This window comes from Myodes glareolus, chromosome 1 (genome assembly GCF_982192425.1).
Source record: "Myodes glareolus chromosome 1, mMyoGla1.1, whole genome shotgun sequence".
Lineage (NCBI taxonomy): Eukaryota > Metazoa > Chordata > Mammalia > Rodentia > Cricetidae > Myodes > Myodes glareolus.
In genome coordinates, this window is record NC_142026.1 from 13,641,306 (window position 1) to 13,658,749 (window position 17,444).

Here is a 17,444-nt window from a genome sequence, read left to right on the forward strand (position 1 = left end):
ACTATAACTAATACGGGGTACCCAAAATGCAATCTTAATTAAAGTCTGTTTTAGACAGACTCATCCGAGAGGAAGCTGCTCTGGCACAGACTCCCTAAGCAGTGTTAGTGTCCCTAACACTGAGGCAGTTTCTTTTGCTTAAGCCATCTGGTTTGTCACTCAGTGTTACAGCATCTGCTATAACTTAAAACACTATTATACAATAATTAGAGAAGAGTCAAGTTAAAATATGGCAATCTCAAATTAGAACCCCTCCATTTCAGGGCTTGGCCAATAATCTAAGCAATCAGACATACCCATAAGAATCTAATGAAAGCAACTCTCAGAGACACATATACTGTCCATACTGTCCAAGTAATGACTCATTGATTCTTCTCCGTTCCCAATTCTGACACCGCCAAACACACATGGACCATTACTGGAAAACACTACACCAATTTAAAGTACATGAGGGGAAGACAGAGGTCAATTAGAACATACACACAATCTTTTCAACTACCAAATACATACCATCACACCCTGTTCTTGAGGAAGAAAAACATTCAGATGAACTAATGGCAATTCTTCTCTCAATGCAGTCTTTTTCCTTTTTTAGGATTTAATTTTATCAGTATGTACATGTGCACGAATACAGGTCCACAGAGGCCAGGAGTCAGGTCCTCTGGAGACGGAGGTACAGAAAGCAGCAACTGTCTAGCCTGTGTACTAGAACTGCTCTCAGGGCCGCTGCAAGAGTAATATGTGCCCTTTACTGCTGAACCATTTCTCTGGTCACACTCAATACAGTCCTTTTTATAATCTTGTTTTTCTTTTATATTTTTTTGAAATTATAATTATATCATTTCCATTTCCTCCCTTCAATCCCTCCTAATTATCCTCCCACCTTCCTTTCTCTCAAGTTCATGGCCTCTTTTTCTGTTTTTACACACACACATGCGCACACACACACAGAGCTGTTATTCATATAATTACATAAACATATACACACTATCCAAACAAGACCAGAACCAATGACACCAATAGACATGCTAGCACAAAAGAGAATAACCTCATGAAGCCTCAAACTTAAACAAAGAACTACAGAATAATAATGAATGCTGGGAGCTAGAGTAATGTCCCCCCAAGTGGTTATCCAATACAGAGTAGTCAGCCCTGAAATCAATGCATGAAGAGATTTATAACTTCAATGCTTTTTAAAGCAAGTACTTTACAAAATATATGTACAGACATGGATACGATTAACTCATAGTGCTACTATAACACATTTCATCATTAAAAAATGGAGTCTAATACAATGATCAAATAACTAAATGTAAACAGAGGTTTACATTTTTTGACTGACATTCTTAAAAACACAGACCTGTTGACAACAATACTTAAAATCATTTGACTTGTTTAATTTTGCTTAATCAACTTTACTAGCAGTTAATATGCTAACATATCAGAATCCAGAGAACAAAGGACTTAAAAACAGAAAAAAAGCCAACAATTTCTTATTACCATTATCATTCTTTCACGGCATCCTGCCAGACAGGGTTTGCTATAAATTCATGCTAAAATGATACGCTTTGGTCAATCAAAATACAACTCCAACATCCAATTATAAAAATTCAAAACACTTTAGTTTCTTTTCACAGCCAATTAGTTCTCAGCAGAAGGCACAATGGGAAGACATATAGTTAATACACAGAGTCTAAGAACAATTTGAAAAACATTAACCCCCATTTAAATAGAAGAGAAAATGAGTGTTAGATTTTTGTTCTTTCAAAATGTATACATAATTAATTCAGTCTAGAAAAGTGATCCTTGCAAGAATATTGTATTCTATCTTGTAACAGGGTACTTAAGTGAATTAAGCACTATTATAAATAAAGTCACTATAGCATATATAATCTACAGAAATTATCCTAACTGCAGAAGCAGTCAGTGTGAAGTGAGATTCTCTGGACTGACACCAAGAAATGAGTACCATTTCTCTTGCTTCTTGTATTAACTATACATGTGACTGTAGGCAAGAGCATTTAACTTCTCTGGACCTTGGCACCTCATCTATAAAGCTGAGACTTAATTATCTCATTTCTCAAAATAACTTAAAAAAAATCCTACTAATCTTAAGATCTGAGCTACACCATTCAGAACTCTTTATCCACTCTTCCTTCATGTAGTCATTACCATTACTAATGTGTCCACCCTTTAACAAAAGAATGGCAGCATGTTACTCACCTGAAAGTTTATTGTCATGTAGCAAATTTCGAAGTTTACTATAAAGCTGGATCATGCTGTCCAATTGTCTGTTTATCCTGAGGTCTAGGATCCAGGCTGGGGTGCAACATACTGGACATTCTGATCCAACACAGTCACTTATACAAACACTTAAAAAAATTAAAAGAAAAATCAGCAGAATCTGAACTCCAAACACTAGAGCATATGAACAGAAAGAAAACAGCAGTTGTTTCCCATAGTATGGTAAAGCAATGTGCTTTGAGAATAGGGTATGCACATATATGTAAAGTCTGATCAATTTACTATGATGAGACATTATTTAGCATGACAATCTGCCTAATTTTTCCCAGCAAACAAGTCTATGGCTCCTAAGGGTAAAGCTATAGAGATGTGAACAAGTAGTCTCAATATATAGGACTATGGACCAGAAACCTCTAACCAATATAAATCCTTCTCCCCTGTTATGTAAGTGTGAATCTCAAATGTGTGCTTAGAGACTATGACTTACACATAACAAGTTCCCCTGACAGACTCACAGTTGAATGCTTGGTCCCCAATCATGTAGCGCTATTTGGGGAGGTAGATGAAACTTTAACAAGTGGGCCTACCTACAGACGTCATTACGGGTTATACCTAGTGCTCAATCCTCAATCCTTCCTGTTTCCTGGCCACCATGACAGACCATCTACCTCCATATGCTCCTACCACCACACTGCCCTTTTTCACAAGGTTCTTCTCACAAAACCTTTGAAAGATAAACATACCCAGCACTTGGCTTATTATACTAACCCCAAGAAGTAAAATTGGTGTTTAAGCACCAAATTCACCAAAGCCAAGCACAAAGCACTGTACCTGAACCCTGAGACCCTGAGTTCAAAGAGACCTTTCCTCAGATAACTTAAGGCAGGTATTCTGGCCCAGTGACAAACAGGCTGACCAATAGACACCATCAACTGCTGAGGTCAGCTATTCTGTCACAGCAAGGGAAAACCTCATTTACAACCCACAAGAAACCCGGCAAAAACATACTCCCGTAAACCCTCCAGAGGAGAACAAATTCTACCAACATATATCAGAACTTGACTTGATCTACAACAATAAATGTTTACTGTTTTAAGTCGCCCGACCTTGGAAATTTAAGAAATAGACTTCAATAAATTTTGAAAGATTATTGTCTCAGTCATTCAAAACTGGAATATTCAAGGATATATCAGAATTTTAGAATTATGCCAAAGGCACGGCTGCATTTCCAAAACCTTAGCAGAGCTACTTCCTTTGGAACTCTGGACACTCCCCTGTGAGCTTTATTTCTTAGTTGTAAATAAAAACAGTTCTAAAGATAACATAGAGACATCGCAATTACATCAAAGTGCACATCAAGACAGGCATCATGATTCCATCATTGCAGCAGGGCAGTGGTGGCGCACACCTTTAATCCCAGCACTCCTCAGGAGGCAGAGATAGGCGGATCTCTGTGAGTTCGAGGCCAGCCTGGTCTACAAAAGCTAGTTCCAGGACAGGCTCCAAAACTACAGAGAAACCCTGTCTCGAAAAACCAAAACAACAAAACAAAAATGATTCCACCAGTGCACATCAGGCTCTAACTACTTACCTACAGAAAATGTGCTCACATCCTCCTAAGCACACGGGCTCTTTCAGAATATTAGCGCTGAATGAAGAAAGGAAGATACGTCATTGTTACATAAGCATTTTCTACCCAATAAGTTACACACCCAAGACCTAACACGATTTTCTTTCTCTTTTCATTAAAGTATAAAATATTAAGGAGACATTTATTGCAAAGGCTTTAATTCTGCTGGCTAAATACCCCATGGAGATACTTGTTGTACTCAAATAGCAATTATCATAATGAATTTTAGTACTTTTTCTTTGTTTTTTTTTTGTTTTGTGTTGTTTTGTTTTGCTTTGTTTGAGACACAGTTTCTCTGTAGCTTTGGAGCCTATCCTGCAAACTAGCTCTTATAAACCAGGCTGGCCTTGAAATCACAGAGATCAGCTTGCCTCAACCTCCTGAGTCCTGGAATTAAAAGCGTATGCCACCACCGCCCACCTAATTTTAGTACTTTTTATAATGTATCTGTTGAGAGGTTAGGAAAAGGGACCAGTGTTGAAGCACCTCCCAACTTCCTCTTTCAACAGCTAAGGTACATCTTCCCTGACTACCTTGAAGTGAAACCTATAAATCTAAAATGGGGCCTGCCATCCAATGAGACATTTCTCAGAGTGAAGAGGGGTTCTTTACTGGATAGAATGTTGGGACCAGGGATAAAACCTAGAACTGTCCCAGAAAACATTGGAACACCTTGACCATAATAATACAGTGCTTTCCATTTAAAAACAACAAACAAAAACCTAATAGTTTGCTATTAAGGAGTCATCTACTTTTATAGAAGTTCTTTCAGTTCACACCTACTTGATTGTTTAAACAATTCCAGACACAAATCGAGCTGGCAGTCTTCAGACTAAAGGAGATTCAATACACTGAGAGAAGAGCGGCAGAAGCAAACCTCCCTAGTGCTGTCCATCAGAATTCCTGCTGCCTCTCAAGTCATGGGAACGGACAGGCTCTTCCTAGTACACAGACGCGAAGCCTGACACTCAGAGGGGTAATAAATACATCAAGAGCACAGCACACAAGGAAAGCCCGTAAAGCACGACCACTTCCTGCACTTGGCTTGTTAGACCAACCCCAAGACCTTTAGGTGTTTACACCATTATTATCCAGTTACCTCTAAACACAAATCACCTATCAGTAAAACACAGTTCTCTGCATTTCTGAAAACATCAAACATTTCACATTGCACATTTAATAGATATGAACACTAAGGTAAAATGGAGCTTTTGGGAAGGGGCTAAGTAAGAAGAAAGTACACAGCCCCAATATTCTCAAGTTACTAAAAATGCTGCTTGCTGACATTATAAAACTATTACTTTCAAAAACTCACAAAACCTCATTTTTCAATCACACTACATAGAACTGACAAAATATGAGTTTGGTAACTCTAACAATACAATGATTATAACCAGTATTTGTGTGGCTCCTATAAGTCTTATTATATGAATTATGAAACCTAACCACCTCTTTCATAATTAAGAGCTAAATTCTACTTGTTCCCCCCTACAACATGGAATTCCTACTCCTTGTCTGTGTATCTTGCATCTGTGTATCCTAGCCAAAGCCAACTACTCTCTACAGTGAATACTGACCATCCTTGTGGTTCACTGGATTCTGTATTCAGCCCAGACCACAAGGTTTAACTTCTCAGAGACACTTTTACTAGTGACTTGTGAATGCAAGTTCATAATGTTAGACAGGCCTCAGTGTTCCTTGCCTTTCAGAAGGATATCAGAAGGAAGTCCAGGGTGGTTGCACACACCTTTAATCCCAGTACTCAGGAGGTAGAGGCAAACAGATCTCTGTGAGTTCGAGATAGATCAGCCTGGTCTACAGAGGGAGTTCCATGACAGCCAGAGAAACACAGAGAAACCATGATTCAAAAATAAAAGAAAATCTCCATCCATCAACGGGTGAAGGTTCCCTCTGGTCTTGCCTTCTTTGCTCACGTTCTCTTTCCTTCTGTTTCTCGTTTGGACAGAGACCCACATTGGAGCACTGGACTGAGCCCCCAAAGTCTAAATGAGGAGCAGAAGGAGGGAGAACGTGAACAAGAAAGGCAGGACCGTGAGGAGGGCGTTCACCCACTGATACAAGGGGACTGATCTAATGAGAGTTCACCAAGGCCAGTTGACTGGGACTGAGCGAGCACGTGATCCAGCCAGATTCTCTGAATGTGGCTGGCTGAATGTGGCTGGCCCGCCAGATTCTCTGAATGTGGCTGGCCCGGAGTCTTTCTGAAAAGCCATTGACAATGACACTGGGACTTGTTTCCTCTGCATATACTGGATTTTTGGGATCCAGTCTGTTTGGATGCTCACCTTCCTGGACCTGGAGGGAGGGGGGAGGAACTTGAACCTCCCACAGGGCAGGAAACCCTGACTGCTCTTAGGGATGGAGAGGGAGGAGGAGAGAGAGTGGGGGGAGTGGGAGGGTGTTGGGAGGAGGGGCGGAAATGGAAACTTTTATAAATTAATAAACTTTTATAAATTAAAAAAAGAAGGGTGATTGATGAGGTATTTAACACCTAATTCTCCTACACTCAGAAAGCAGATGTAGAGGATCCCAGGTTTAAGGACAGTTTTCACTACATAATGAGTTCCTGGTTTCTTGGCCTAAAAAATGAGACTCTATCCAAAATAAGGGAAAGAAAAAAAGAAAAAAAAAACTATGTTTTTAAAAAGCAGTATTTCTTCACCTTTGTACCTGGACAATGATGAGATGATCACTAAGTAAAAAGCTAAGCAATGACTACATGGTTATTCAAAGCTACCTTAGCTCCTAAGTACCTCACACAGTGTGAACCTGTGACCATCTGGACCCCTGCGACCTGTCCCATAACCTTACCTGCCCCTCCCCTCTCAGAGGAGAAGCTCTTCCTCAGGTACTCTTCATTCCTGCAATGGACTGTTCTCAAGCTCCAATACCTTTCCTGTTTAAAGGTTGTGGCCATCACTGTTAGAATCAGTCACCTTTCTTTCACTCACATGTAAGCATACACAGGCAATGTGATGGTTTGAAAGAAAATGGTTCCCATAGGAAGCGGCACTATTAGAAGGTGTGGCTTTGTTGGAGTAGGTATGGCCTTGTTGGAGGAAGTGTGTAGTGTGTCACTGTGGGAGTTGGTTTTGAGGTCTCCTATGTTCAAGCTACACCCAGTGTTCACTTCCCACTGCCTACAGATCAAGATGTAGAACTCTCCGTTCCTTCTCCAGCAGCAAGTCTCCCTGCACGCTGCCTTTCCTGCCATGATGATAATGGACGACACCTCTGAAACTATAAGCCACCCCGACTATACATGTTTTCCTTTATAAGAGTAGTGATGGTCATGATGTCTCTTCACAGCAATAGAAAACTTAAGACAGGTAACCTTCCCTTCAACCTTAAAGTCTCTGCATTTGGTCCCCACCACCCATTCTAGCATGTCCCCCAACTGAACTAAATGCTCTACCAGTAAGTCCATCCTAAACATCTTAGCCTTGGGTTCTTTCTCCTCCTTGACTTCCCTGTGAAGTTACACTAACCTCTTCTTCCTGAACCCTCTCCTTCCACTGAGTATTCATTTTCTTACAGCACCTCTCCCTGCCTACATCAGCACCGCCTTGGCTGTTTCACTTCCTACCCTCCATGTCAGCAGATCTCCACGATGCAGTCGGTCCACATACTCCTGGCTTTCTCTGGTACCACTAAACTCAATGTCTGCATTCTGTTTCTAAGCCTCCTATTTCCTTCCTAAGGTAACTTTTAACCTTTTCTATAGTTTTTACCCTTCACCCTAGCAAGGGTATGTTATCATGTAATTAGCAGTGGCATATATATATGAATTACTGACCAGTAGAACTATTCTAATTAGTAGGATAGACCAGTCATTATGAGGCTTTTAACAAATGAGACAAGACATGGGAAATGTGAGTGAGTTCTGTATGGATTCTGGGGAAAAGAACAGTAAAGGAAATGTGATAGCCAAATGGAAAGAAGGCAAGGCCAACTTCAAGGAAGAGTATAAGGCAGACACTGCAGAAGTGGAGTTCAACTATGTCAAAGTCAAACCTTTGGTTAAGAAGATACCAAGAATGAAAGAATTTTACCTTACAACTAAGAGATACCAACCAAAATCTTAAATACATCCAACTTTAACTCAATTATTAAAGCTGCAGGAATTTCTGTTGAATATAATAGATACTTGTAAATAATGAAACTTAAAAACATCAAATATTACCTAGGTAAGCTTTCAGAGATTAAGAAACAATAGACCCTTACTAACGAGATACACAGACTTGCCAAGGGAGAGGAGAATCACTTGAGGGTGTGGCCACCAATAGGTTTCCCATGCTCCAGTGGACAGCCCCACACCCATGCATATAAGGGCAGCACTAATGGAAATTAATAGGCTGAATGAAAAACTTAAAGAGATGATGTTGGAAGCACAATAGGTTGGGAGAGTATAGGAAAAACTGGAGGGGAAAATAGGGGACAACTATGATTATATTTCATTGTATATATGTGTGAAATCCTCAAAACTAAAGATAAACATTTAAAAAGTAAAACGTCTTTGTTGCCTTAAAGGCCCCAGGATGAAACTATTTGAAAATTTCAAAATATGAAAAAGAAGTCCTTAAAATTAAAGTGCCATACATACTGTTTAAACAGAAATCAGCACATAGGACTTTTCAAAGGTTGTAAGAGATTTGAAAGACTAGGGGAGTGAAGACTTAATTAATAATGGGAAATTACTTTGGACTTTGAATGCTATACCCAGTCACCTTCTACAGTGCAAGATTAATACAGAATAAGAAAATTCAGCTTTAAAAGTTAGAAGAAAAGAAATAGTATCTAAACTAGAAAACAACCTAGAAAAGAGAATATAAATGTTATTTGGAAACCTAGAGGTAAAAAATAAATTGAACCCAAATTGTAGACCTCAGGAATGGTGAGAGATAAAGAAAATATTCACTGCAAGCTTTTACCTTTGTCATCTATGTTCATGCATAAGCCTTTTTAACCGTGGTAAAAATACTCACTCCAGTACTGCGTGTTACTACAAAAGACAACAAGCAACTTAAGTCTTTTAGCAGTAAGGTAATGACTAAGCTATTACTTCATGTACAGGATCTTCTCATATGAAGGCACACACATAAAAATCTCTTAAAGGATACACAAGCACTGATGATTTTGAGTTACCAGACAAGGTTCCACCTGATCATTCCTTCAGGAGTATCATTTTAAATTAGACATTTTACCATGACAGTGCCCTTCGGAATCTGGTAACAACAATGCCATGCAGTATGACCCTTCTTGTTGCTCCCAGCAGAAGCTCTGCCATGGTTGGGCCAATGTCTGTGACAATTCCCACATATTCTGCATCCAGCTCTAGCCCCAACTTTGCCTAAACTCTTCTCCAAGTCTAGAATACACTTTCTTCTATACAACAAATATGAACATCTGACACTCTCAACATACTATTCAAACACTATACGGGAACATAAGAAAAATGACACTAAACAAATAAGCAGAGAACTTCGTGGACTTCATACAATTACCATGCATGTGAAAAAACACTCAACTGACTGTCATTCCTTCCTAAGGGACTTGCAATCTACTGGGGTATTATATAAAAAAATGAATATAAGACTTAAGGGAGACACAAAATGTTCTAAAGTTCCAAAGAGCAGCAATGTCATCTAATTGGGGTTCTGGAATTAAATGCTGAAAACACTTTTATTTTAACTGCTAGATTCTCATTTCCTTATTTCCAAATTCACTATAGTCTTTCATATGAGACCTTTTTCTGTCTGTTGTTTTTTTAAGTTCCCCAATCCCTTCTACCTACCACCTAGCATGGATCTCAATAACCCTTAGTGAATGAAGCAAATGGAAGACTGGGCAAAAATTCCTCACTCTACCTTTACCCATGTCCTGTGAGTACACTTGGAAGGAAGAAAATGAAGAAAGACACTTACTTCATAAGGAGAGCTTTCAACTCTCCATACCTTTGTAAAACTCAGCCTTACAACTCTCAACTACACTCACACTTCTCTAACTTTCTACATAGTGGATATGAGGAGATCAGAGCAACCCATGCACCATAACTTAGAGACAAACTAAACAGCAAGAACAAGCAATTCTAAAAAAAAAAAAAAAAAAAAATCATACTGATAAAATTTTCTTTACAAAGGAAAATTGAATTCAATTGAGAGTATACTAATGAGGCAGAAGTGTTTAACTGAATGGCTCTCCTAAACTCCCACGAGGAACACCTGCTAGTTACTATTAGCTGGAACAAAACTCCAGTGCTCTCCCATTAGGGTATCCTCAAGGTATTCTTAAGTTGTAGATCAGTGTGTTAAACAAGAAACTGTACAATTTTCCAAGCCAATTAAGCAACTTGTTACATCTCCCTTTAAGAGAATATGTGGCGTCTCTAGTAAGTAAGGTAAAGGCAAATGAACAATACAGCACTTGTTAGGTTTGGGCTTTACCTCTTTTGCTCTTGTTTCTACCTCCCAAGTGGTGTGATCACAGACATAAGCCATCATGCCCAACTAAGCATACTATTCATTGAGATTATGTCTTTCCTTGGATTCAAGAGAGATTTATTTCTCACATAATATATCCTGACGAGTTTCTCCTCCCTCTACTCCTCCTCCAGCTCTTCCCCACCCCACCCCCTCACCCAGATCCACCCCCTTTCTGTCTCTCATTAGAGACTAACATTTCCACAGGAAGATAATAAAATAAGATAAAACAAAATATAAATATCAGAATAGGACAAAACAAACAACCAGAAGGGAAAGAACCTAAGATATGGTGCAAGGAAAAGATGTAGATGGAGAGATACTCATTCACTCTCAGGAATCCCATAAAAACACTAAACCAGAAGCCATAATATAAGCACCCAGGTGCTGACCCATGCAGGCCTTATAAATGCTGGTGTAGTCTCCGAATTCTTATGAGCTTTGCTCATGTTGATTCAGAGGGCCATGTTTTCTTGGTGTCCTACATCGCCCCCACCCCCCGACTCTTACATTCTTTCTGCCTCCTCTTCCACAAGGTTCCCTGAACCCTGAGGAGAGGGATTTGATGGAGACATCCTATTTGGGGCCAAGACAAGGTGTTTACTCTCTGCACATTGTCTGGTTGTGGGTCTCTATGTGTTCACATCTGCTGCAGAAAGGAAGCTTCTCTAATGTTGGTTGAGCAAGGCACTGATCTGCTCCCCTGGCCAGAGTCTCTTTGTGACGATTCAGACAAACCATACGGGAAGACTTTAAATTTGTATTTAATTGTTAGTGTCAGCAAATGTTGAATGAGTGAGGCAATTATAACAGAAGTAAATAATGCACAAGAGAATTTCAGTAATGACTAATTATAGTCGGTCCTATCCTAGGAGAAGCTGCTATACACAAGCCCCAGTGACCATCAGGTAGACCTGACCCAACAGTGTTGTGTCTGTCTTCTCTTCCCTTCCCTCCAAAGTAAAACAACATCTAAGCAACTGCTGCTCTGGTTCTTTAAAAGCCTCATCGCTTTCATCTGTCACTCGAATGCTGGATTTCAAGGCTCACAGCTAGGCCTTCCTCTATTCCCTTCTCATCTCTAGAAATAGACTTCAATCACATGGAAGCAACTCTTGCATGTATCCATTGTCACTCTCTAATGTGTCCTCTGAGCCCAGACCTGCTTACCAGTAATACCTTCGCTAGGGGTACAAGGGACAGAAGAAAGGGCATCCAGCTGCCCTTAGTGGCATGCACTGGCAGTCCCACCACTAGGGAAGCTGAGGAGTGAGAATCTGTGAATCTGAGACCAACCTGCACAACACAATGAGACTCTGTTTTAAAATTAAGTAAAATAAAAGGTGTTCCATGTGTCTGATAAGCCCTCTATAACCCCAGCTGGGCCTCATTCATAAGGGGACTGCATATATGGTAGTTTTAATTCTGACTCTCAGAATTCAGACCGATCTACGTGTACAGCTGCTTTGAGGCCTTAACCACTGGAAATTAACACTAGAAACCAATGGAGGATTCTCTTGTGCTCTTGGTGAATTAAGTAGGTCATCTTGGTATCACCACTTTGAAACTGGGACCTAGTTGACCTAGTTTTCTTCATTCATTATTTTAACATTAAGAAACATATCTGGCACTGTGACTAATAACATGAACCTATCTTTATGAGCATAATACCAAAATTGAAGGAGGCAGACATCGAGTAAGTAAAATAACACATAAATAAGTTCCATAAATAAATGAGTTCTAGACTGAAGGATATGATGCAAACTGGACACTATCTGTGCCCTCTTTACATATATGTTAAATTTTTATTAAAAGCTTTAAACAATGCTGACAATTATGAAATCTGTAAATTGGAGACAGCTTTAAAAGTCAATTCATTTACATTCATCATTTGATAGCTAAGGACACCAGAGTTCTAGGAGGCCACATGAATAGCTTTCGTTGGGAAGTCAGCTGTGCTAGCTCATTTTTGGTTTTGATTTTTTTGCTGTTGTTGTTGTTATATTTTTAACTGTCAATTAGATACAGTCAAGGGAACTTCAATTGAAAAACCACCTTATCAGATTGGCTATTGTGTTGATTGACAAGTGATGTGGAATTCCCAGGTCACTGTGAGCAGCACCTTCCCTAGGCAGTTGGCCTGGGCTGGATAAGTAAGTCAGCTAAGTTCTGGTTACAGAGCAGGCAGTATTCCATAGTTTCTGCTTCAGTTTCCACTTCTCATTTCCTGTCTTGAGTTTCCTGCCCTGGTCTCCCTTGGAGAGGGATCCTTACCTAGAAATATAATCTGAAATAAATCCTTTTCTCCCCAAATTGTTTTTGGTCATGGCGTTAATCACAACAGGGAAGCAAACTGGAACATTAATTATACAAACAGGACACTTTGTTGATAGGCTCTTATCCCTCGAGATCTAAGTGGCCTTAACTCCCAGATCATCTCACCCACTCTCATGTATCCTACCATTCTTGGCACACAAATCATTTGCTACTATCCCACCACCTCCACCACTGTGGCCAATGGTACTATTAATAAAAATTTACCCACATCTCAAAAGTACAACTGTAAAGCCCATGTGGCTTTCCTCTACCATAACGACCTAAGCAAAGTTCCCTCCTCTACATCTCTTGGGCCTTCATCATCACTTACCCTGAACTGTGTACCCCTTACACGCCTTAAAATTGAGCATGTATGCCTCACGGGTAGAAAATGCACTGCCGCTACTATGCTTTGGTGATTTCCTGTTCTAATGAATAACCAACCAGTGCCACAGCTAACCGGGGGGAGCAGTCGTCCTACTTAAGGATCACTCTAAAGACCCGAAACTCCTAAAGAAAGGCAGAAGTTCAATGCTGCAGTCAGAAAATCTAAGCTTTATTTTAGGAACATTCATATGCCATTTAGTATAAAACAGGCAATCTTATTAGGATTAGGTAAACAATGAAGTAAACTAAGAGTAATAACACTGACCCAAGATCTGAAAAAGCTGGGCGGACTGGGATGACGGGTGTCTATCCAATAATGTCTTCTAACTTGTATGTATACTTTCAAGCATGTGTATATATGTATGGCATGTGCATATGTAGGCACATACAGAACTAATGCTAGGATATCATCCTCAATCATTTCACCACTAACCTGTAGCTAACCATTTCAGCCAGACGGTCTCCCTCCACTCCACCCCCACACTGGGGTTAGAGATGTACAGAGCCAACCTCACTTTCTGTGGAAGGTGGGATCTGAGTTCAGGTCCTCATGCCTGTACAGCAAACACTCTAACCATTGAACAACCCACCCTGCCCCTAGAATCCATGTATAGTGCTGTGATCCCACAACTCTCATGACTGTGGCAGTAAGATCCCCAAGTTTAAAGCCCCTATGGACTACATAGCATGATCCTGTACTTCAACCCTCCCCGTCAAAAAAAAAAAAAAAGACACAAACGAAAACCAAGTCCACACCTAAATTCAGGTGGCTGAGTCAAAGGATCAGTATGTGTCTGAGGGCAACCTGGGCACCAAGAACCACAGAGTGAGAATGTCTCAAAAGACACATGTGTGTGGGCATGTATAATGTAAAATGAATTTTTGTCTTTTAAATAAGGAATAACTTGAAAAAAGAAAACCAACTATCTTCAAAGTTATTACTTTTTAATCTTCTCTAATGTGACATAAGCTCAAAATACAATTGGCATAAAAAGTCCAACCCTCCCCACCCCAAAAATATGCCAGGAAGTACCTAACTAGTTTTAATTCACAAAGAGCACCGCAGGAAGGGCACCTGGAGCTTTGACAAGGCAGTTCCTATATGCATTTCCTGCTTCCCTCAGAACACCCTGGAACTCTCCTTTCTGGCAGCCTCTAACAACAAGGTCTTCCAGCCTCCTTTTCCCCAATGTTTAAATAGCTTCTGTTTGGTTGTGAGGCTTGGCCCTAACACAAATGCACAAATGTCACATCTGACCTCTTGAACACTTTACTTTCACCAGCTTCACCTTGAAGCCAGAATCATGTTAAAGGTCAGGAAAGGATGCCCTGTAATGTAGCCAATCCACTGCAAGAGCAAGTCTTGCTTGCTACAGAACAGATCCAATGTGCTACACAAGACAGGTGACAGCTGGGAGCCCCAGATAGATGACAGCTGCAAGCCGATAGCGAGGGTAATGGGGCAATCATCGCCGGCATACTGGGGGGAACTCTGCAGCTCTGTAAAAGGACACACACAATTTCAAATAACATGACACTCTGGGTGATGGTGAGCCGAAGCAAGCCGCAGACCAACCTGGGTTGCTCTTTTCTAGCAAGTGGGGCAGAAGCGGGGGTGGGGGGTGGAGGGGGGTGGTGGCAGAGAGCTTGAGAGACAGCAAAATGGAAAAAGAAAAGCAGTCCCAATGTGATATAGGTCATTTCCTCTGCACTGTAAAACTGTATGCCCAAAGGGTCTTTAAACTTAAGTTTTCTTTGCTAAAACTGAGTCTGAAGCTGGGCATAGCAGAATCCATCCACAATCCTAGTGCCAAGGAGGTGACAGCAGCAGAGGGCTGAATGTAGGACGGCAAGGGCATAGAGTATCTTCCCGGCAAACCCAGGCTACACAGCAGGTCGCTGTAGCAACAGGAAAAAAAAGAAAAAAGAAAAAAAGAAAAAGAAAACATAAAATTGTTTGGAAAGCTGTTGCCTCAAGTCCAAATCAAGTCAGCAGTCTGCTTTTCTACATCCTTCAGATAAAAACCATTTTTATATTTTTGTTTTGATTTGGTTTTGAGACAGGGTCTCATTATGTAGCCGCGGCTGGCCTGGAACTGTACGTAGAAGAGGCTGGCCAGAGACTCAGAGAGTCATCTGATTGTAACTGCCTCCAGAGAGCTTCAATAAAGTCATAAGCCAACTTCTTAAAGAAAGAAAATGGACTCTTTGGGGCTGCAAACCTAAGTAATATTTGCTGACACTTCAGAGGAAAAAATGACACCCTCTATTAGTTAAATTTAGCTCATCTACCACATACTAGGTTCATATACTTATAGTAATAAAAAGGGGGGAAGCAGAAGTACAGCATTCTCTGGCCAACTGGAAGGGAGATATTTAAGTCTGGCCTAACTACTTCTGTCTCTTCAGGCTCTTGACTCTTATGGTAAGCTTGCTTAATTTAGAAGGTAAAGAAATAGTTAGCAGGTGCTAAACAGGGAAACTGCTTAATTTGAGGACAATCTATAGATTGGGTACACTTTACCTAGTATATCAAAATGGTTCGTCAACCTTTTTGTAACCATTTACGATAATCACCATAGGAAAACGGTTTACATGTATAATTATATTTAGTTTTCTTTTTTCCTCTCCCAAATAGAAGGCTTGGAATCCCTGAGGCGGAGTGACAGAAACACTGGGGTTTTTTGTCTGCTTTGCTTACTAATGACTTCTTACTCTGAAGCCATACTGGTACCAGCCTTAAGTGTTCAATAAATGTGCATTACTAACACATGAATGAACAAATCAGTATCACTGAGGTACAGAGAGGATCAAAGATGCGGCTGGAACCTGACCTTAAGCGGTCTAATACATTCTAAGTGAAACTGAAATGCTGCTTCCATCTACGTGCCTGCCTTTGGTTCGACTATTTTTAAAGTGTGAGCCAGCATTGGCTTCTGTTATTGTGACTAGAAGTACAGTTTCAGATAATGTCTATGCCCAGAAAGATAACCCATTTGCTTCAGAAAAAAAAAAAAAAAAAAACAAGCACACCTCAGAATGTCTACATGCTAACAAAACTGCCAGTTTCCTAAGAAGTGTATCGTCATTCTTTGGAACACTAACATTTTGAAAATAATAAGTAATGTTAAGTGCAAAATTCGGTATCAATTAAGTCTGACTTAAAAAAAAAAGTTGCTGTTTAACACTGCAGTAATTCAGTACTAGAGGCTGAAGGTTCCACATTCAGTACTGCCAAAGAGAAAAATGGGAAGAGAGGGGCACTTTCGGGGTCGTATTCAACAAACAGCTACAGGAAAGGAAGAACCACTCAAGAAGGTGTTTTGGACCAAACAAAATCCTTGATAGGGCGTGCTGGAGAACAGTGGTACACTTCCTTAATCCTCCAACTCGGGGAAAACTGCGATGCCCACCGCACTGCCGCCGTCAAACTACCTCTAGCCAGGTCACCATCCCGGCCGCCCGCTCTCTCACACGCCGAGGCTGCTGCTTGGAAAAGGTGGGTCTCAAAGGGGCTGTCGTGGCCCGGATTTAGGGTGACCACCTTCCCAAAACACCGAGCCACTGACCCCAAAGCCTTAGCCCCACCCAGCTCGGAGCGTCACCTTCGGGGAGGGGCCAGCGACCTGAGCTTCGTAGGCCACGCCCCCATGGCTGTTCTCCCGCGAAAATTCGAAAAGTGCCGTTTGAACCCAGTTTGCGGCAAGTGACCGGAAAGCCACTTGGAAAGGACAGGAACGGGCCACGGAGAAGCAGGCGACACCGGGTCGCCAGGTCGGTCCTTACCAGCGGGAGCAGCGCAGCAGCCTCTCCAGGCGGGCGAGCGCCGCGCGGCTGTAGGCCCAGGGCCCGTCGTCAGCCGGCTCCATAGCGGGCGCGGGAGAAGGCTTGTTCCCCGAGCGGACGGTCGGCGGCCTACGCGGCATCGCCTCGGAGGGCGGGAGGGCAGGCCCTGCTCGGGAGCCACCCCGCGCTGGTCACCGCTGGACCCGGCCGTCGCGCGGAGCCCCCGAACCGGTGGAACGCCTAGGGCAGCGCGGCGAAAACGCGCGCGGTAAAACTCCCCGAGACGGAGGGGCGTGTGAGGCCACGCCCTCGGAGGCTGGGGGCGGAGCTTCCGAGACGCGGGCAAAATTCCGGAAGCGGAGGGGCAGGGCTTGAAGTCTCTGGGTTCCCGGTTGAGGGGGCGTGGGTAGAGGTCACGACCTCAAGCCCCGAGAGGCGGGACGTCTCGAAATTCCTGCGCGCGAAGCAGAGGGGCGCGGCCTCAAGGCCACGCCTTCAACGTAAACCGGGGGGCGGCCCCCCCCATGGATGTCATTCCTGAGCAGGGCTTGTGTACCTACCCCATAACCAGAGTCTAGGCC

At 41.8% G+C, this 17,444-nt stretch overlaps 1 protein-coding gene across 1 annotated transcript in view; it reads right to left on the minus strand.

The window, feature by feature from the left end:
• Positions 1 to 17,152, minus strand: part of Bard1 (BRCA1 associated RING domain 1) — a 66,576-nt gene extending 49,424 nt beyond the window's left edge. Inside the window, exons 1-3 of the mRNA XM_048459050.3 lie at positions 16,864 to 17,152; positions 3,836 to 3,892; positions 2,224 to 2,372 (exon numbers count right to left, since the gene is read on the minus strand). Of these exons, the coding sequence (XP_048315007.2) occupies positions 2,224 to 2,372; positions 3,836 to 3,892; positions 16,864 to 17,003 (346 nt within the window). The 5' untranslated portion in view covers positions 17,004 to 17,152. The remainder of the gene's footprint in view (positions 1 to 2,223; positions 2,373 to 3,835; positions 3,893 to 16,863) is intronic.
• Between the last annotated feature and the right edge of the window lie 292 nt (positions 17,153 to 17,444).